At 36.1% G+C, this 22,493-nt stretch overlaps 2 protein-coding genes across 3 annotated transcripts in view; one reads left to right on the top strand and one right to left on the bottom strand.

Moving 5' to 3' along the window:
- mfsd2b (MFSD2 lysolipid transporter B, sphingolipid) overlaps window positions 1-13,427 on the top strand; it is a 28,947-nt gene extending 15,520 nt beyond the window's left edge. The window contains exons 5-14 of the mRNA XM_065256336.2: window positions 855-933; window positions 1,113-1,294; window positions 3,014-3,104; window positions 4,422-4,543; window positions 5,224-5,307; window positions 6,722-6,805; window positions 7,472-7,581; window positions 8,057-8,200; window positions 11,724-11,900; window positions 12,030-13,427. Of these exons, the coding sequence (XP_065112408.1) occupies window positions 855-933; window positions 1,113-1,294; window positions 3,014-3,104; window positions 4,422-4,543; window positions 5,224-5,307; window positions 6,722-6,805; window positions 7,472-7,581; window positions 8,057-8,200; window positions 11,724-11,900; window positions 12,030-12,075 (1,119 nt within the window). The 3' untranslated portion in view covers window positions 12,076-13,427. The remainder of the gene's footprint in view (window positions 1-854; window positions 934-1,112; window positions 1,295-3,013; window positions 3,105-4,421; window positions 4,544-5,223; window positions 5,308-6,721; window positions 6,806-7,471; window positions 7,582-8,056; window positions 8,201-11,723; window positions 11,901-12,029) is intronic.
- A 37-nt stretch (window positions 13,428-13,464) lies between these two features.
- On the bottom strand, window positions 13,465-22,293 carry wdcp (WD repeat and coiled coil containing). Of its 2 annotated transcripts, XM_065256335.1 has the most exons (4): window positions 22,197-22,293; window positions 19,352-21,275; window positions 14,805-14,925; window positions 13,465-14,240 (listed from the first exon to the last, which is right to left on the bottom strand). In XM_065256335.1, exons 2-4 carry the CDS (start codon window positions 21,233-21,235, stop codon window positions 14,074-14,076), a joined length of 2,172 nt encoding a protein of 723 aa, XP_065112407.1. In that variant the 5' UTR covers window positions 21,236-21,275; window positions 22,197-22,293; the 3' UTR covers window positions 13,465-14,073. The 2 variants fall into 2 exon arrangements, with proteins under 2 accessions (XP_065112407.1, XP_065112406.1); XM_065256334.1 differs by lacking the exon at window positions 22,197-22,293 and having other exon boundaries at window positions 19,352-21,283.
- Window positions 22,294-22,493: the final 200 nt, after the last annotated feature.

Raw genomic sequence — 22,493 nt, 5'->3', positions numbered from 1 at the left:
ATCAGTAATACATAGTCTCCACCCTACAGTACCCTGGCTTTAAAATGAACACATCCCAAAATGCTTGTCCACAGAAGTGGTTATCTATATCTTAAACTCTTTCATGTCGCTTAGACTTTTCCATGATTTGTATTTCTGTCTTTTGTTACCATGGCTTGGCGCAAACCTCCACACACAATCTTGCCAGCCAGAGTAGGAAAGCCACTGGGACCGCTGCAGTCTACGGCGTAATGAAAAGTCATTCCAACTACTACTTGATAAATAGATGGTTAAAGCCACCAGAGAGGATAAATACCGGTTTCCCCTTTTAGTCCGTTTCATTGTCTTAAGACACGAGGCTGAGAAACAGGAGCTGCTTGTAATATACAGCATGATGTATGTGTGGGATCAGAGTTGTGTACACGTTTCTAATTAGTCCGTTTTTCATTATTAGACTTTGGGTTATGTATAAATAAACAAATCCGGATTAAACCCAACCGGGCTTTACGCCACGCAAGGGAAAACTATAAGAAACGAGGGCGAGCGCTCTGTAGTTTTAAATTATTTTGGGAGCTATATGGGATATTGGTTTGCCACAACACTGACCTGGCTTTTAGTGAAGTTAGCCAATAGTGTGCACTTACTGTAAGTGTGCAATTCAATATGGAAGTTCAGGAAAGCTTTTGCTGTACTTTGATATGTATTGATTTTGTGCTACACATTTCAGTGTACAGAGCACACATTGTTGTTTTAGGACTAAACAGCATTGATTTTGAATTATTTTTGTTTAAAATGCATAAGGTTATATAATATAAATGGGTGTTTGAAAGATGATGGTTATAAAACCACTAATAATTCTGTCACCTGTCTTACAGTGCTTCCACGTGCCTTACTCCGCCCTGACCATGTTCTTGAGCACCAACCAACACGAGAGAGATTCTGCTACAGCTTACCGTAAGCATACAGCTCATTTACATGCATATACAGTCCTTAAAAACTGTTTTTAGGTTATAATAATAATCATATAATGCATGCTTTCAGGGCACAATGACAATGCAATTTCATTTCATAATGGTTGAGAATGTACATAATAAAAAAATGTGAAATTTTCTCCATGCACATTTGATCTGCAGGTATGACTGTGGAGGTTCTGGGTACGCTGGTCGGTGCTGCTATTCAGGGTCAGATTGTAGCGAGCGCACACACACTGAAACACTGTCCACATCACAACCTGTCAGCTGGTCACCTGGGAAACAGCAGTGGCATGGAGATCACCAGGACTGTGGGGCCATCACATGACTTCCTGCCTCATGCTGTACGTGTCAGTGTCACTTCCTGTCTTGTGCAGTGTCCGAAATAGTCCCCTATGCCCTTATTCACTAGTTCACTAATACAGGTCACTCGAACGGGTGAATGAAAACGAGTGAGTGAATTCGGACACTTGAGTTCGGCAGTGTGGTCACCGTTTTCCGCCAAGACACGAGAATTAATTTGGCGTGTGTCTAAGTGGACGAGTAGCGGCTAGCTGTGAGTTTACATCAGTTGTACGCTCATTATTGCAGTGCATTGTGGGCATGAATGGGTGTACTTAAATGTCCACTATGATTTCGGACACCACAAAAAAATGATGTACCCTTAAATATTGCACCATGCAAATTTTTCGATCGAGTTGAATATTTTCAACTTGCACGAAGATGCGTTTGAGGCTAATAGCAAGTGTTTTGCGACAATGGCGCCACCTTGCGCGAGTTGATATCTATTCGCTTGTTTGCGTTGACTTTGTATGTAATCTATTTGAGCAAATCGCTGAATTTGCGTTTGGTTTGTATTGTGCTGTGTACACATCAAACACAAATCGCATCTTATTTCAAAAAGCATCGCATTTCTCACTCATGGGATTTAACTTCGTATCATGCAAATTTTCGATCGAGTTAAATATTTTCAACTTGCGCGAAGATGGGTTTGAGGATAATAGTGAGTGTTTTCGCTGCAATCACGCCAGTCAATTTGCGTCATTTGCATCGCCCCCGCGCAAGTTGGCATCTATTCGCTTGTTTGCATTAACTTTGTATGTAATCTATTTGAGCAAACCGTTGAATTCGCGTTTGGTTTGTTCACCCCATTGTGCTGTGTACACATCAAATACAAAGCATCGCATTTCTCCCTCTGGATTTAACTTTGTGTCATGCAAATTTTTTGCTTCAGTTGAATATTTTCAGATTACACGAAGACACGTTTAAGGCGAATAGTGTGTGTTTTCACGGCAATTGCGCCGCTCAATTCATGTCATTCGCATAGCACCACGCGAGTTCGCATCTTTTCGCGTCTTTGTATGTAATCTACTCACGCAATTTATTACATTTGCGTTTGGAGTGTACGCCTCATTAGAGTTTCGACCTTTGGAGCAATCATTGAAAGAAACCTTTAGGTGACCTTTAGGGATCCACAAAACAAAGCCACAGAGTTCAACGTCAATCAAATCCGTCATGTAGGTGAAGCGATAAGCCTGGTTGGTGGATGTGGAAACCCACCATGGAGAACCATGAAGTGCCACATCTATTTGCAGCAAAGACTGCAGAGCCTTCTGGTTAAACCTCTCCGGGACTTCCTGGTTCACATCCACCACATGGTTGCCCCCTTTAGCCGCACCGCGTCATCGTGCATTCCTCTGCGGCCAGGCCAAAAAGCTGTGGGTCGATTGGGTGCGCCAGTCAGCCCCTTTTGATCTGAAACAATAATGAAGTGCTTTGCAGCAGTCCTTGGAAAAATAGCAAACAATCCTGAGGTTGTTTGGGGCAGAGCAGTTCCTGTTAGTGGAGAGCAGATTAAAAAAAAGTTCCTCTTCTATGATGTCGCACCTAATTTGAGCTTGCCCTAACATTTACAAGACCGTACAGTGAAAAGTGTGACAGTAAAATTAATGTAATAAATGACAACAGACGAGGGAACACAAAAAAACAGTAAATGCAGACTTATAGAAAAGACTAAATTGAAAATGTTTAAATGGCCTCTCATTGGCTGTATGTCTTTTCAGAAAAAGATGTACATGATCGCTGGTGGTGTGATTGGTGGCCTGTTTCTGGTTTGTACATTAATCATGTTCCTGGGCGTCAAAGAGAGAGATGGTGAGCAAGTGTGTTATTGACATGAACTCAATGTATATTCATTGTAATTCTTATGTTATGAGTTATGATGTGTAATGAAGGGTACTTTTAGCCAAAATAATTACAATGTTTTTTTTCCATTACAAAGATAGCGAATAGGAACAGGGGCAGCCAACCACCATAAAAACATTAGATATTTGATTTGTACTTCTTCCCAGTGCTTTTTTATAAGCACATGCTGTCAAGTCTCAAAAACGAATAAAAAAAATATATATATAAATGCTTTAAAATATATTTTAATATATACAAAAAATATGTGTTGAAATATATTGTGAAATATGTTTAAAAAATTTATTTTTCACCAATATATATATATATATATATGGCCATTTTTGTATTTTGAAATATATTTTAAAAATCAGTGGCGTGTTTACCCACCACGCAAACCACGCAATTGCTTGGGGCCCCACGGGCTTGGGGGGCCCCCTACTGTCCACAAGCGGTTAACTTATTTAATGATTTTTTATTTAATGATTGCAGAGTTATAAAAAGTCTGCGTGGTAAGCATTCCGCTTCTTTCTTATTTTTTTTTTTAAGATCACACACTGAAGTTGCAGTACTTTATTAATTACATCATTTTAAATACATCCTATAAGGAACTTGCCAGCAAAGGATATATCTGAGATAGGCTTAAAAATATTTTTCTGTACAAAAGGGAGGCCTTTTGGAAAAAGTTTGGAAACCACTGCGGTAAAACCAAGACCTTTATGTTTTTGACAGATAATGATTCTTTATTCTTTTGAATAAGACAATGGGCACTATTTGTATTTTTAAACCAAGAATTTTTTTCTTAATGTTGGGGCATGGGGGGCCCCAAATCCTTGGACTTTGCTTAGGGCCCCCAAAATGGTAAACACGCCACTGTTAAAAATGAATATATTTTAAAGCATTTATATTAACATTGCATTGAAGAAAAACATGTATGTTACAAACCTGTAATATGGCCAAAATATAAATGTTTTTATAAAATGTATAAAGTATTAGTATAAAATGTATGTAAAAATATAAAATGTTTTGGAATTTGGAAAAAAATGAGGCAAAATGGCAACATTGCTTTGTGCAGGACACATGCAAGACTCAAGTTTCCAAAACTGATAAAAAAGCACTGGGAAGGAGTACAAATGAAATATATGATGTTTTTTATGCCTATTTGCTGTCTTTGTAATGAAAACGGCATTGTAAATATTTTGGCTAAACGTACCCGCTAAAAGTAAAAAAATCATGAAAATAATCACACTACATCTAACGAAATTTCACTGCTCTGTTTTCCTGCTTTAGATCCATATGCACCTAAAACAGAGAGAGCTATTCCCTTCCATAAAGGCTTTATATTGGTCATGAAACACGGTTCCTATCTCACCCTGACAGCCGCTTTCCTTTTCATATCTGTGGCCATCCAGGTAACATGATTTAATTTCAGCGCTGTGTCTTTGTTATTCTTGCTGGAATGGGCAAAAATCCTATTGACTTAAACAGAAAGGAGTCCTACCCGGGGCTCAGTGGGTAGCACTATTGCCTCGCAGCAAGAAGGTCCCCAGTTCGAGCCTCAGGTAGGACTCCTTTCTGTGTGAAGTTTGCATGTTCTCCTTGTGTCTGCGTGGGTTTACGCTACAACCTGAATGGATGCTCAGGATTGTGTTGGGGGCGGGGCCATGCTCGCTGGCTCCAGTGTGTCATCGAGCCACCAGATTGGCCCCGCCCAAATCATTCAGAAATATTGAAAAACTGTTTGAATGTGTAACTTCACAATTTCACTTTTATAATGTGTTTCAGCAATACATTTCTAAAATGTATAATATGTTTAGAAAAAATCCTCTCAAATGATCTCAACAACACCATCAGATTTTCAAACCGTGGAGTGGAGCACGAGCTGTAAAATATTTGTGTTGAATGAAGCCCCATATGGCTCAATTCAAATGTTTGCAATAAATACAATCACTTTTATTTAAAGGCTAAAACTCTTAATACATTGTGAAAATTTAAAGCTACTCATTGATTCATGCTGTATTAATAAATGGCATCATTAGTACTGTATTACATTTCTATGTGCTGTCAGTAAGACAATTGTGTTTATTTTCAGCTGATACAAAGTAACTTTGTGCTGTTCTGCACGTATGCGGTGGAGCTGCGAGATCATTTTCAGAACATTGTTTTGACAATTCTGGTGAGTACTCGATAAGGACATGAGATCACATCAACTTTAACCAATAAACAGTTTTATTTTCAATCCCATGGTTTGGTTTCTTACTTTATCTGACATCATTAAAATCAATAGGCTAACGTTTTTTATAGGTCTTTAACTTTAAACCATTGGTAAAGGGATAGTCATTTATCCACCCTCAAGTTGTTTTAAACAATCAGAATTTCTGAACACAAATGAAGATATTTTTAAAAGTTAATAACCAAACAGATCTCGGGCACCATTCACTTCCATGGTATTATTATTTTTTCCTACCATGGAAGTCAATGGTGCTCCAGATCTGCTTGGTTTTACAATTTTTTTTTTAATATAATTTGTATTCAGCAGAAAAAATACATGTATACATAAGTACTAAACAATGACAGTATAGGGATGTTAATTTTAGTTGATTTTCCGATAAATTCTTTCCTTTGGATAAAGGCAGGGTGCATGATCTCTGAAAGCCAATGTTGACATTTAAAATCACCTAAACAAACACGCACCTACCCCAATAGAAGCTGGACCTTCTTTTGTTAGACCCGCCCCACACATACGCAACCCAGGCAACGATGTCGGTTAGTAGACACGCCCCTTACTGCTGATTGGTTACAAGTGTGTTTTAGTACTCGGCCCGACACCCTTTTCCAAAGTGTTTTTCAGAAATCATGCACCTTTAACGGTTAACCGGTCAATATGAAAATCCCTAAATTACAGAATGGTTTTTTTCTGTGAACTGTAATGATACAGTTTTTTTCTTAACAATGTTTGCTTTACAACAAGCCAACATTTGATTTGCTCCTTGAGTCTTTACGCTGCAAAAATTATTTAAAAAAAAAAAATTTTTTTAGTATTTTTGTCTTGTTTTCAGTAAAAATATCAATTTTTTTTAAATTAAGATGCTTTTTCTTGATGAGCAAAACGACCCAAAAAAATCAAATTTAAGTGATTTTGTGAATAAAACAAGCAAAAAAATCTGCCAATGGGGTAAGCAAAACAATCTTTAACATTTTCCTTAAACACTAAATCCAAGAAAAATTCAAGATTTTTTTGCTTACCCCATTGGCAGATTTGTTGCTTGTTTTATGCACAAAATCACTTAAATTTGATATTTTTGGTCTAAAAACTAGACGTTTTCTCTTGGGTCGTTTTACTCATCAAGAAAAAGCATCTTAATTTAAGAATTTTTAGATATTTTTACTAAAAACAAGACAAAAATACTAAAATCTTTTTTCTTGAAAATCATTTTTGCAGTGTAATTATTAAATAGAATTAAATAGACAATATGCATTATAATACATTAATCAAATGTTATTTAAAAGATCAGGGTTTTTACAACTGATAACCTGAGAAATAGGTAAAGTGCATTTAGTGATTATTATGAAATCTATTTTGAACCCAGATGTCAGCTGCAGTCAGCATTCCGTTCTGGCAGTGGTTCCTGGAGAAGTTTGGGAAGAAGACAGCAGCTTTCTGCGGCATAACGGTAAGTGTTACTTAAAGTGTTTACTCAAGTGTTTTTCAAACGGACCTTCGTCTTCTTTTAGATTATTTGTATTTTTACCAATGATTGTAAATATTAAAGTAAACAGAACTCCGCTGATCATGTGATCTCAACATTGTGGGCATCATGATGGGGCTCTCGTCTTATGAGCTTGCACATCATTTTAAACATTGTTGGTCAATACTAAGGAATAAAACAATAAAAATACATTGTTTAGGTCAAACATAAAAACATAAAGCTTAAATGCCTTGTCATGTGTATCATGCCATTAAAGGGATAGGATAGTTCACTTTAAAATGAAAATTCTGTCATCATTTACTCGTCATCCTCATGTTGTTGTAAACCTGTATGAATTTCTTTTTTGTGATGAACACAAAATAAGATATTTTGAGAAATGATGGTAAACACACAGCAGATAGTGACCAATCACTTTCATAGTAGGAATAAAAAAATATGATGGAATTCAATGGGTACCATCAACCGTGTGCTTACCATCATTTATCAAAATATTTTCTTCATAATTTATCACAATACTTTCAAAATATTTTTCATACCATCAACATGAGGATGAGTAAATGATGACAGAATTTTCATTTTAAAGTGAACTATCCCTTTAATGCTGTTGTTTATTGTTTGTGTTATTTTCAGTGGATTGTACCCTTCATACTGATGCTGGTGTTTGTCCCTAATCTGATAGTGGCTTATGTTGTGGCCGTATCATCTGGACTAAGTGTGGCTGCGTCTCTCTTGTTGCCATGGTAAGTCTTCCAAAATACTGTATGATGTTACAATATTAAAAAATAAGAAAATAAAACTTTGAAGCATTTAAAATAAAACGTACATTGAAGGAAGAATGTGAGCCATGTCTTTGGATAAAAAGAAATTGCGATACAAGGGATAGTAGTGTGATTAAAAACCACCCAGCATCACCCTAGCAACCATACAGCATTAAAAAGCCATGGGGTGATCTATAAAGAGCCCTGGACGACTGCTTGTTTATTTAAACCAGCCAGACTTTGATATATAGGTTTAATAACCCAGCTTTCTTTAAATGACAGGTTTCATGGTAAGGTCATGCTATTTTTTGGTTTTTAAAGATACACGTTAATTGGAGAAGTCCCAAATTTAGTAAACTGCAGTTTTTATATGTCGTCCACAGAAGGGATTGAACTTTATGGAAGTGAAGTGGTAAATGCTGAATGATAAATGTGTCATGTTTTTCCTGTCGCTCAGGTCAATGTTACCAGATGTGGTGGATGATTTCAGAGTGGCAAACCGCACCTCAAAGGGGCACGAGGCGATCTTTTACTCTCTATATGCTTTCTTTACCAAGTTTGCAGCTGGGATTTCTCTCGGAGTCTCCACGCTGTGTTTACAGTGAGGTCACACCTAACACTTATATTATTTAAAGTGAAATAATACATGGTTTAGATTTTTTTTGTCTAAGGGGTGACCACAAACAAAGGATGTTTATACTATTGACTGCAATATTGATGTTTTACATGAATTTGCATACATATCTCTGTAAAAAAATAAACCAGGCGGCATTTGAACACAATCGTTTCTTGTGCCATGTGTCCAGAAGCATTAAGCCCATTCAGGCCATGTTTACATTAGAGCATTTGCGTTTTAAAACGGCATTTTAAAATGAAAACGATCCTCGTTTATACTGGCATTTTAAAAAGAATCTTCATCCACACTATACACCACCATAAACGCATGAAACATGACCAATCATGTAACTGGGCATGCGCATAAAAGTGTAAAATAACTTATTACTCTAATAATAGCTTACCTGCACGTTTACGCAGCCTAGGGGTGTGCGATATTGACAAAAATTCATAGCTAGATCCTTTGCCGGCCACTACAACAGACACTATTTTTTAACCTATAAAAATGTGTTTGGGAAAGTCTTATACTGCTCTATCTACCCCCTACAACATATTAATATGATTAATACGTTAATTTTTATTTTATAACTAAACAGAAATGTCTTTATGATTTAAAAAGAAAGCATTCAAGTGAACAGTACTAAACAGTAGCGAACTTGAAGCAAAAAATAAATTTTAGTAAATGCAAACTTCAATCAAACATAGTAAGAGGTGAAGTATTAATTTAGCCTACCAGAAATGCTTATTGCATTAATTTTTAAAAGTGTGCGAGGTCCGTGCACGTCCTCCGCTAGCAACACACAAATAGCTAAAAGCGCAACGCCTAAAAGAGCATTATATATTAATGACGATGAGTTTATTGTTTTTATTAATTTATATTCACAAAACTTATCAACAAAACATCGATTCAAATTAAGAGACAAATTATCTGAAACGAAATTAATTTTAAAGTAGCAAACAAAACTTACATTAAACTGGAAAATAATTTCTGACCCATTACAATTCTCCCTTCATATTAGCCTTTACAACGCCTATATGGCATTTAAAATTACAGTCTATCTTTCGTAAGCTAACTAAATTTAAACAAAACATAAACACTTATACTGTTCTAGCTCCCCCCTACAACATATTAATATGATTAATAGGTTAATTTTTATTTTATAACTAAACAGAAAGGTCTTTATGATTTAAAAAGAAAGCATTCAAGTGAACAGTAGGCTACTGAACAGTAGCGAACTTGAAGCAAAAATAAATCAGCAAATTCAAACTTCAATCAAACATAGTAAGAGGTGAAGTATTGCTTTAGCCTTTACCAGAAATGCTTATTGAATTAATTTTTAAAAGTGTGCGAGGTCCGTGCACGTCCTCCGCTAGCAACACACAAATAGCTAAAAGCCAAGCGCCTGAACGAGCATTATATATTAATGACGTTGAGTTTATTGTTTTTATTAATTTATATTCACAAAACTTATCAACAAAACATCGATTAAAATTAAGAGACAAATTATCTGAAACGAAATTCATTTTAAAGTAGCAAACAAAACTTACATTAAACTGGAAAATAATGCCTGACCCATTACAATTCTCCCTTCATATTGGCCTTTGCAACGCCTATATGGCATTTAAAATTACAGTCTATCTTTCATAAGCTAACTACATTTAAACAAAACATAAACACATTAAACCCAACAATACTCAAACATTCATATAAAACAGACATTATCTATAAGGATACATGTTAAAACTATCCGATATAGCGTTTATAATAGCTGGTTGGTAGATGTTTACTATTTTTGGCAAAACCTCCGTAACAAACCAACATTTACATGAATAAAATAATTTTTACTTTGAAAATGATGCGCTGTCACGTTAACATCAGCTGTTCGTTTACATAAGACTCCGTCTATGTTCATTTACGGGGTCTTCAGCGTTTGCGAACGAATCCGTTTATGAGGGTCGAAAACGGTGATGTAGTGTAGATGAAAGGCGTAAACGTAGCAAAAGTAACGCGTTTTAAAGGATAAACGCATTAATGTAAACATAGCCTCAGTGGATTGCTACGGAGCCCCTAAGGTGACATGGAGCAAAAATTAAATAAAGTTTAGTTTTGCCTGCGCACGTGAAACTATCACGTTTACTTTCGCGTGCGCACGTGAAACTACCACATTTACTTTCGTGTGCTCACTTGAAACTATCGCGTGCTCACGTTAAACTTTCATGTGCGCGCGTGAAACTAAACTTAAAAAAGAATTCAGCACATCAAGGTTTCGTGTGAGCACATGAACGTTTCACGTGAGCACATGAAACTAAACTTTAAATTTGTTTTACTCCAATGTCACCTTAGGGGTTCGGTAGTTTGCATGCAACCAAAAAGTTTATTTTTTATTTGAGCAATTTAGGTTGAACAATTATTATTTTTATTTATTTATGCATTTGGCAAACGCTTTTATCCAAAGCGGCTTACAGTGCATTACAAGCTACAGTACTCCTGGGTTCGAACCACTGATCTATATAAATGACTGGATTGCGCATGACGTCACACTTGTGAAGCCACCGCGCCGCCATGTTGGTATACCCAAACGTTCTATTAAATCAATGGACGTTATCAGATTTTAATGATAAAACATCACTTTACTCGTCTTCGTTTTTATATGTGAAGTACCCTGTACATTATTACAACAAAAACGTCCAAAGCATGTAAATAGTTATTTATTGAAAGTTGTACATTTTGCGTTTTAATCAGTTATTATACATTCATCTTTATTACAGTATCAGATCAGCAGACAGACCGCAGCATATTTAGTATTAATGACAATAAACATGCTCATTCTGAAATCTAAATAAATAATCATGCTTTGTACAGTATGTGCATGCAATAATTAGTTTTGTAATTATGTTATGTTATCTAATCTTACAAGTTACCTAAACTTATTTAGAGATATAACGCTGACCGTCACAGTGTAGCTGAATATCAAAAAAACTTTATTTATACCCGTGTCATTAACAAATGCACAGACACACTCACCTTAACGGTTTTTTATAAATCCATTATCCTGCCCGATTAAAACAAAACATTGCAAATAACACCAGAATTAACAAATAATTAACGTACACATATCCTAAAAATTACCCTTGTGTAACTGATACGCTGTAAAGGGGGTCAATTTTGATCATGATTTTGAATGGAAGTCAATGACGCTCTCTGCCGGTTGGGTATACCAAGATGGCGGCTCGAACTTTGCGCTAGCTTCACCTCACGCAGTTACGTCAAGCGTTCTATGCGCAATCCAGTCATTTATATAGATCAGTAAAAAAAAAAAAAAAAATTTATATAGATCAGTAGTTCGAACCCATGACCTTTTGCGCTGCAAATGCAATGCTCTACCACTGATCTAACGTTATACAGGAACATTATAGATATAAAATAAGATATATTATAGATATAAAAATAAATAAAACAGGGTCATGGTGCTGACGTTGAGTTTATGTTGTCAATGGCACTGTTGCAGGTTTGCTGGTTATAACACAGGAGCGTGCAAACAGCCTCCCCCAGTGGTCTTTACACTGAAACTGCTGATCAGTGCTGCACCGGTGGCTTGCATCATCATAGGTCTCATAATCCTGCTGGTTTACCCCATCAGTGAGGACGTCAGGTTACGAAACAAACTCGCCTTAGAGGAGCTCAGGTATAATTCATATTCTGAACATTAATTGCTCACCTTTTTAATTAGTTTGAACAACATGTATATAAGGGTAATTTATAAATGTTATATATGATACTTTATTAATATATATTGTTTATGTGTGTTTTTCAGAAAGCAGAGCATTAGCTGCAAATCTCTCCGAGCTGATCTAATCTGAGCGGCGTGTAACGATCTTGATATTTCAGTTTAATGCTGGAATGAGTTGTGTTAGTGTACATTACACTGTGAAAGAGATTTTATATGTTTGACTGTAAACATTTCAGTTTCCTTCAGTTGTCATTTCACATAAACATATAGCCACATACATTACTGCATCTAAATGAAACATATATCATTATATCAGCAAAGATTTACTCATAATATATTTTATAAGTTGTTTTTATATTTGACATATTATCAGATGAGTTATTAAACTTGTGCTGGTTCACATAGCTTCAGCATATTTCTTATTAATAATTTAAAAATATATAATAAAAAACATAATAAAAGTTTAATTATATGAATTGGATGATGTTCAGTTCTTTGTCAGCAGTCATTTAACATCACCACACATCAGTGTTTACATTTCTTTATAACGCACTTGAAAATGCAAAATGAAATTGCATAAAGGAAGATATGTAAGTTTTCTGGTCAAATTAATTGATTTTTTACAGTTTCTGTAAGGGTGGTTACTTTGGAAGCCAAACCAAATGTTAACTATTAATGATTTCGGTAACATTTACAATAAGGTTCATTAGTTAACATGAACTAGTTATGAACTGCACTTATACAGCATTTATTAATCTGTGTTCATGTAAATTTCAACAATTACTAATACTTAAAATCTTTTTAACATTTTTTAACGCACTGTAAACTAACATGAACAAACAATTAACAGCTTTATTTCTGTTAACTAACATTAACAAAGATTAATAAATACTGTAACAAATGTATTGCTTATTGTTTATGTTAGTTAATACATAAACTTATGTTAACTAATGAATCTTATTGTAAGTGTTACCATGATTCTTATATCATCATTTGTGACCCAGGACCACAAAACCAAAAACCCAAAATAAATTTTTTGAAATGTATATAATAAATAAGCTTTTCATTGGGATAGGGCAATTTTTGGCCGAGATACAACTATTTGAAAATCTGAAAGTACAAAAAAATCTAAATATTCATGGGGACCCATCTTGATTTTTTTTTATTATGACTTTTCTTGCAAATCTCCCATTGATATGCATCTACTAAATGGTGAATATTTATTTATATCTTTTGTACGTATGAGGCAGCCCATGTTTTTTCCTTTTTTTTAATGTCATCTTTTGTATGTTATTTGTTCTTTATAAAACCTTAAACTTCTAAAATATCTAAAATTTAAATATTAAGAAAATCGCCTTTGAAGTTGTCCAAATAAAGCTCTTAGCAACACATATTACTAATGATAAATAAATAGTACTGTAATGAGTACTACTTCTAATATTAAATTTAGTATAGACATGATCATTCATATTTAATACTTTTAACTTAAATGTTTTTTATTGTGTGTGTATATATATAATTTGTATTTCAAAGAGGTTTTCATTAATTTTAGTTTTATGATTGTTGTAATGTTTTACCAGTTTTTTTTGTTTGGAGCATAATAACATCTGGCAAAGGGACTACCAATGAAAACTAGCCCTAGGGCTAATTTGGGTACATTTATGAATGTTAATTAATGTACACTGTCCCTTTTCTAAATAAATAAATAAATACATATTTTTTGATATATTTACGGTAGGATATTGAAAAAATATCTTTATGGAACATGATCTTTACCTTATATCCTAATGATTTTTGGCATGAAACAATCGATAATTTTGACCCAAACAATGTATTTTTAACTATTGCTACAAATATACCCATGATACTTATGACTGGTTTTGTGGTCCAGGGTCACACATTACAGTCCCGGTAAAATATGGGACAACTTTTGAGCATAATAATCAAACAGGCACTCAAATACTTTTTCTGAAATCTATTACTGTCCTTGCTTTCCATATACAACGGTCACATATCACAAAGGTACCAACATCCGGTAAAGAGCAAAGTTAAAAATAATATTCCCTGAATATTCCTTGGCGTCAGTCACCAATATCAAGTTAAGTTCAAATGAGATGATATATTATTGTTATGTTTCTGAACTGGGAGATTGTGGACTTTCGGGGGGTAAATCATCACTGGGTGGTCCTATAGGAGATTTCCTCTTTGCATTTCTAATGGTAAGCTCGTCCTTGTGTTTAAATATAAGTGGAACAAAACCATCTGCATCAGACACCAAGACGAGCCACATGTGACCTGCGATGAGAAGATAAACACAGTCACTTAATGTGTCAAATATTCAAACAAGAGCATTACATATTCATACAAACAAACAATACAAATGCACTGTCAACTGAGCATTGAGACTTGTGAACATCAGCTGGAGAGATGCGTGGAACAAAAGGCTGCAAGCAGATTAAAACTAAAACCCTTTAATCCGATTGCAGCTCATAATAGCTTCCTATTTCGGGCATTGACAATTAAGCGATGCCAAAGCATCTGTCTTCCAACAAATGAAAACACGGTCGATGGTTTACACGCCCTGTAATATTAATTGATCCAATCTGTTGTTATCCAAAAGATTTGGGTAGGACACATTTGAGTAAATCTGCTAAATTAAAATGTCACCTCGGACAGATGTCAGAAACTGCACTATTTTCCAAAATGTGCATGCAATGCATCAGTTTATTGATGCAATCATGTTTTAATCAATCAAATACAAATCTCTAAAGCTAATCGATTACTGCTTATCATGGTTATACGTTTTTTTTTTAGAAGATCTCCTTGATAGATAAATAACAACACTTTATTTAGACATACCATGCATCATCTCCACAACCGTCAGGCTGAAGAGCTCCTGGAGGACCCGGAGACAGATCTTTCCTCCACACAACAAGACGGGCCTTCTCTCGTCTGTATAAACGTTCTCTGACAACTGTTTCTGCAGAAAGAAACATGTACAGTATTAGGGTCAGTGACAAAAACGGTTTTGCAAGAAGAGAAATTCAAAAATCGTAAAAAAAAAAACTTGTTTTTAAAGCATGCATCAGGTATATTTCAATGCACATTAGGGATGCACGGATACTGGTATCGGCCTCGATACCACATTTTCTAAAGTACTCGTTAAAAGTCCCCCGATACCTGGAATCGATACCACGGTCTGAGAAATGTCTATGTTTGAGCGGCGTGTAAGGGGTTAATGCCTCGTGTTGTTCAAAGAGGCAGAGTTTACAACAAACTGGAAAGCTAGTCCTTTGTTTTTTTGTTAAATTATATGGCTGTTACTTGTAAATTTAAATGATGTTTTTTTTTATTAAGTACTCGGTATCCGTATCGGCAAGTACTGAAATGCAAGTACTCGTATTCCAAAAAAAGTGGTATCGGTGCATCCCTAATGCACATAGAATATTTATGTTGGTTTTATTTAGGGGTGGCACGGTTCACAAAACCCTCGGTTCGGTTCGTATCACGGTTCTATGGTCACGGTTCACGGTTCAGTACGGTTCTTGTTGTTATTTTTTCTTTACATTTTTCACACCCCAGAAATGTATTATCTTATTAATGTATTAATTATCCATAATTTAGGATACATCATTAAAAAAGTTATATCATGTAATCATGCACAAACTGAATTTGACTTTAAGCACATTGGACCATCTCTGAGGAAAGCCAGATGAGATTTTGATAGAGCAAGAGAGAAGACATTGATGATTTCAACATGCTTTTCATTTAATTGGCAAAAAAGAGAATGTGTATTGCCATCTACATAAACTTTATGTGCATTTTTAGCACACAAAGATAACTTGCATTTATTAAAATGCCAACTTCAGTGTAGCTCTTAGATTTATCACTGAGAGGCTGCTTTAATACTGAGAGTTTATGTGGACGAGAGAGAAACATAACCTTTGCACCTGTAATATTTAAATCCGTCTCTTTTGTCCACTTTTGACCACTTCTGTCCTGATTACTTTGAGGGGCAATTTCTGAAATAAGATCGCGCAACTTTCACACGCTAGCAAAATGAAACTACGCGGAAATCAGCCGCTTTAATTTTATCAATGAAAGGCTAAAAATAGCGCTGAATATGAAAAGACGTAAAACAGTGTTCAGTACCTCAGATAAATGGTCGGAGAGAAGGCGATCTCCTGTGGCTGTTGGAGAATATTCAACCCATAGACTGCAGTTCAATCTGTTGTTTTATTTCCGCTGTCATCATAAGTAACATGAAATAAAAATATGTTTCCACACACCAAACTTATACGACGCTGGCGCATCCTCCAACTGCGGGCAGACTTCCTTTTCTCTCCCACTTGCCATTTCTACACGTAATATAACCTGCAGTACTTATACTCCAAACGAGTCATCTCTTCTTTCGCGCGAAAGGGAAACACGCTATCTGAGGTCACATACAGGGCATGAGACTACATTGCGCATGCCATGAACCGTTGAACCGTGCGGTACACACGCGCTCCGAACCGAGACAAGCGAACCGAACGGTTCGGATTTTTTTCATGGACCGTGCCACCCCTAGTTTTATTACATTTGCACAATTTTTATGAAAGTTAAGACTGAATGGACCTGAAAATGTCAAATGGCGTAACCGCCAATTGCGCCAAAGAATGAGAAATATTAAATATTTGATCCACCTTGATGGCATGTTAGCATAATCACCAAAAAAAAATTATATATATATATATATATTTAAAATCTCACACAAAAATACATTTTTAGTTATTACTAAATGTAAATTTTAATATTTGTCCAGACATATGCTGAAAAAAGCTCTGTTTTCTAAATAATCTTTGACAAATGATGTAAAAATGTAGGTAAAAAAATTATATTACACTAAACTAGACGATTATATTTTATTCCACATTTTTTTATGAATATATTTATATTTTAATAAAAAAAAAATACTAGTTACACCAACTGACACAATCAGGTTACACCACATTGACATTTTTGCAATTATCCCCCAGATATTCTTTCAAAATGAAATAAAACCAGAAATTTTAGACTTGATCCTCGAAAAAGAGAATGTATGCAAGTAATCTGCAAATTTATTTTGAAATTTTAACCCTTTTACATTTAATTAAACCATACAGACACAAAATAATTAACGTCATGTCATTGACTCATTAGCATATTAACACAACAGTGTATTGTTTACCCAATAGTTCAACCATTTTTTACTCTCATGCTATCCTAGGTGTTTCTTCTTTCTGATAAACACAGTTAAAAATATCCTGACTTATTTCAGCTTTATAATGGCATTGGATAGATTTTTGTGAGAGCATTTCAGTGAACACCCCTGGCCACTCGGTGAGTTTCACGTCTTTGTAAACGAAAGTTTAATGCATTTTAGGAAGGACTGTTCCAGTGCACCTATACACCCATTGTAGAGGTGGGGGGTGATGCAACAAACACCCGAAAATTCTCAGGCCAGCATCATATGTCCAAATTTCAGTTCATCATAAACAATCTGAAAACCTGGCTTTAAGTGTAAAATACCGAACTTGTCCTTTAAACTTTATAAACTTTGGCTGTATGTGTGTTCACAAGAGAGTGGATGTCAGGCGGAAAGCTGACCTCTGACCCAACAGTACAAAAACCCATTGCTTTACCTCAGAAGACATTTTATAACTGTATGAATTAGTTTTCGATTGATGGATGCACTTTTTTGGAGCTTTAAAACTGGGGCACTATCCAATGCCATTATAAAGCTGTAATGAGCCAGGATAATGATTATTAAAACTCTGACTGTGTTTGGCTGAAAGGAGAAAGTCATATACACCTAGGATGGCTTAAGGTTGAGTAAAATATAGGCTAATTTTAATTTTTGGGTGAACTTTTCATTTAATTCACTGGATGATATATGGATTAGGCCTCACTATTCTCTTAAGGTATGCCACGATAAACAGATTCACTCCAATCTGACATCTTCTGACAGTTTTGTACTCCAGTGAGAATTATGGGATGGTGTGACACCTGATGGTTCGAGTAAGAGTTAAATGGGCTTTGTGAAGCCTCAATATGGATTTGAGTAACAAGACATTTGAGAAGATTGAGGAAAAATATTGAGGTGTCTAAAGTTGTCAGGCACTATGGGTCTCCTCTTCATATTATCTTGCTGGCAAAAAATACACTTTAGCACATTTTAGCTCCTACTACTTGCTACTTATAAACTAAACAAATAAAAACCAAGAGCTAGGGCTGCAAGATATTTCAAAATTATAATTTTTTTTGCCAACACACAATATATTGCAATGGTTTGAATGATTTTAAAACTTCAAAAACATACGTAAAGTCAGAGTCTAAGCCAAGGTTGATGCAGATAGAGGAGATTAGGGAGAGAGAGAGTCATAGTTTAAAACGTAAGTTTAATATTTTTTTTTACATATCTTTATTATTCATTTATTATTTTATTGTTTATTTATTATTATTATTATTAATTTACAAAAATGAAGCATTATCATAGCGCATATCGTATATCGCAATACATAAGTCACACGGGTATATTTGCAGCAATAGCAAAAATCATTAGGATATTAGGTAATGATCATGTTCCATGAAGATATTTAGCAATTTCCTAAAATAAATAGTAATAATAATAATAATAATAATAATAATAAATAAATATTTTAGAGCTTGGCATAGATTAATCTCATACAAAATAAAAGTAATTTTTTGCATAACATGAGTTTGTGCTGTGTGTAATTATTATGTATATATCAATACCCACATTCATGTATGTATTTAAGAAACATTTACATGTGTATATATATTTATTTATATTTTTATATATTCTAAATTATATATAAATAAAAAAAAATATTTAAATAAAAAAATCCTTAAATGTATTTACACACATATCAAACTTATATATTATGCAATAATTACTTTTATTTTGTATAAGATTTGGACAACTTTAAAGGTTCTCAATATTTCAATATTTCTCAATATTTAGATTTTTTGCACCCTCAGATTCTAGATTTTTATAGTTGTATCGCGACCAAATATTGTCCTAACAAAAGCTTATTTATTCAACTTTCACAACAAAAAATTGACCCTTCCTTATGACTGATTTTGTGGTTTAGGGTCACAAACATTTCTTAGTTTTTCATTCAGTCCTACCCTTAGGAAAAGACATTGAAAATAAACATTGCACACAATGGGAACACTGGACCAAGTATTTAATCAATCCTTCGTTGTCCAACTAATTGAACAAATAAATCAATTACAGTAGATTTTAGTTGCAGCATTAGATTATTCTTTTTAACTACCAGAAGACTGCAGATGTATCCAGCTCAAGTTTAGATTTCACAGAATAAATGGGCTACAAAAGACAAAAAAATATCGCATCATACCTGACATGTAACGTGCACATACTGCGGTTCATAAGCAGATGGATAACTGCACGCCAACTTCTTGCCATTTTGCGTGAAGTCTCTGATGTCCGAGAGGCACTGCTGAACCTCAGCGAAGCGGCCGAAGATCCTCTCCATGTTCTGCGTGAGCTGCTCCAGGTTCTTCTCTTTTGACTGACAGCTGTTCTTCTGTGACGTGGCATCGGAGAACAATTTCTCAGAGGCCTCGTACCTGGGCGAACACAGTCCACTGGAATCGCGGCTGGCTTGGCCGGCTATCGCTAACGCGGTCATGCGGCTGACGTGATCCATGTCGTAGCTTTCCACAGTGATCGATGAGGCACTAGATGTAGTTCTGTCCGAGAAGTCCGCCGAGCTTGCCACAGGACTCAGCTCTGAGCTGCGAACCTCCTCGATGAGTTTCCTTCGGCTGATTGGTGAAACAATTGCAGAGCCACCTGGAAGAATTAGATCTCTAATTGGTAAACGTTCATCTTTGGAGATGTTCTCAGAATGACGTCTAATCCCATGATGTTGGCTCGGTGACTCTGGTTTCAGAACAACCGGGGTGGTGGAGTCCTCGTCGAATACCAACTCTTTAACTACCAGCTTCAAGATGTACTTGTCCGTGTTGGAGGAGGGGAGGAAAGCAGGATCATTGGACTTCTGCCGGCCAATCATAAACAGCAACATCTTGCTGGTGAAGAAGCACACCCCTTTGGGCCTCTCATTATTTTGCAGTTGAATCTGTTGGACGTTGGGCATGGAGGAATCTGTGATGCAATAAACCAGAATCATGTTGCAAGTGTTTGATGCTACTGCAACGGTTTTTGCGCTGGGATCAAAGGCAATTATGTCAGGAACCAAGATCCCAGGGATGCTGACTTTCCTCGTGGTGGTGACCTTGCGTTCGTACGTCACCAAGATCAGATGGGATGAGTCCTGGCCCGATCCGGTCAAATGATCTCGCCGCCTCAGGTGAATGAGGGGGCTTGGATCCGATTTTCGGTGTTTGGAGAGAATGTGCGTTAGATCTATGGGTCCGGAAAATGAGGCACGTCCAGAGCGATCCGAATCGCATGATCTCCTTCTTGAGTCTAAATAACAGTCAGCATCCACCGCAAGAACGGAAGCTGGCCGAGATGATGACGATTCAGAGTCGTTTGACAAGTCAAAGGCGATGCCTGCATTGAGTCTGCAGATTTTATCAAGGGGTAGTTCTGTCGCTACGGCAACTTGCGCCTCGTCGGTGGACTCGATGGCACAGATATTTCCCCCTATGTCAAAAATGGGGCAGAAGGAACAAGCCACCAGGCTTTTTTGAATATCATTCCAAATGTATGAGTGCAGCGCACTGCTGATGGCAACGACCAATCGGGTTCCATCTTTAGTCCAACAAGCACAGTGTATCAAACCTCCGCCCTTGATGTCAGCCTTCACCCGACGATTATCAACCCGCACCGAAAACAGAACAGAGGCGTCCCGCTTGGTCAAAACAGCTAAGATGTCCATTTTTGGATGCCAGACACATCCCTGGGACAACAGCGGGAATGGCTCGCTCATCTCGCAGGTCTGCGTGCACAGTAGCTTGTTCTGTTCCGAGGTACTTAACTGAAGTTGCCACACCGTAATGTGCTTTTTATGCTGTACGGCAAGCAAGCCTGGGGAACCGGAGCAGCACAGGGGACCCCAGCAGAGTCCCAAAACGTGTTCAAACTGTCCGATGACATTTGTGTCGCCAAACTTGGGCTCACCTTCAACAGAATACAAGGTCGTGAGACAGACCTGTTTACCATCCGTCCAGGCTATTCCATGCACCGGATGAATGGCTTGGTGAAGGGTGTTCAACCCTGTTCTCAGAAGCTTGGCTTTTCCTAGCTCCATGCTTGGGTCAGTTTTTCCAACAGCAAGGAAAATGATATTCCTGGTCATGCAGAAAATAGAGAAAAAACAAAATTTGAGTAAAATTAATAGACAGGTAGATGTAACTCTTCGCTTCACTGTGAGAAGATTGCCATCACCTACTCTAAGAATAGGTTAAGCCTCTTCCCTCTCACTTTAATCCTATTGGTCAGTGGGAGGCGACACTCAAGGGTGAGCAGATTAGTCTTGGAAGACCCCTGACGTCATAAAACCCTCAGATGTTACGTCTTTTCACTTTAGGCTTGTTCGACTGCATGGGCACCACAAGAACCGACAGGCGGATGAGTCAAAGTACCGCGAGAACGATTTGAGGAATCATATGAAGTCTAGTTTCGTCTCGCGGTACATTGACGTCATCCGCTTGTCAGTTCTAACGACACCGCATGAAGTCGAACAAGCCACTTGTTTTTTCTGTCCCAGACCATTAAAGCAAAAACTATGACGTATGCATTACAAATTTTTTTATTTTAAACATTGGATGATGGCGTCACGAAATTTGCTTTTCCAAAATGTTTACATGGCAACCACAGTTTAGCACAATGAATAAAACTTTGGTAACTTGTATTAGCCACTACGGAAATAATAAAAATAATTATAAAATAATAATATAATAATCACAATAAAAGCACTGTTACAAGAGTAAAATGAACGAAGTGACAAGAAAGTTTTTAGCTTATACAATTCTAATTGATAATACGTCATAGTTTACTGGTTTTACGGTATTAACTAACTTATAGCCGAAGCAAACGCGATTAGCAGAAAGTTTGGTTACCATGGTTATTTTTTGTAAGGGATATCAGGGACACAAAACTGCATTTCCATTATTACACATCATGCTAACCTGCGGTAAAAGGCAAATTACAAGACACAAATCACAATAACTCAAACAATAACACTATAAAAGTAACATTTACACACATACCATTATGTGACAAAAGAAACGAACGGCATTAAATCTTCTGTACACGAGTTGCGTGCATGGTTGTTTGTGTTTCGCCGCGGAGAAGTTTGAAGTCATGGACAAGCGGAAGTACATTTATGACGGTGCATTCTGGGAAATGTAGTTCTAACGGGGACGTTCAATCGCGTTTATTTGCTTTTACAAAACAAGACGCTAGAACGAAATAAAATATTTGTTAAATATTAATAAATATAACTGTAGTAAATATACTGAAATAATAAATACATATATTATTTCCTTTGCATTCAAACAAACGTC

This window comes from Paramisgurnus dabryanus, chromosome 12 (genome assembly GCF_030506205.2).
Source record: "Paramisgurnus dabryanus chromosome 12, PD_genome_1.1, whole genome shotgun sequence".
In the NCBI taxonomy this organism is placed as follows: domain Eukaryota; kingdom Metazoa; phylum Chordata; class Actinopteri; order Cypriniformes; family Cobitidae; genus Paramisgurnus; species Paramisgurnus dabryanus.
Note: the sequence above shows the minus strand (reverse complement) of the source record. Positions and strands in the feature narration are given on the sequence as shown.

Coding starts and splice junctions, on each gene's coding strand:
- wdcp (XM_065256334.1), bottom strand. CDS start 21,283: ATGACCAGGAATATCATTTTCCTTGCTGTTGGAAAAACTGACCCAAGC. Junction 14,926..19,351: donor ATGTGCACGTTACATGTCAG/GTATGATGCGAT, acceptor TTCTTTCTGCAG/AAACAGTTGTCAGAGAACGT. Junction 14,241..14,804: donor GGTTGTGGAGATGATGCATG/GTATGTCTAAAT, acceptor TTCTCATCGCAG/GTCACATGTGGCTCGTCTTG.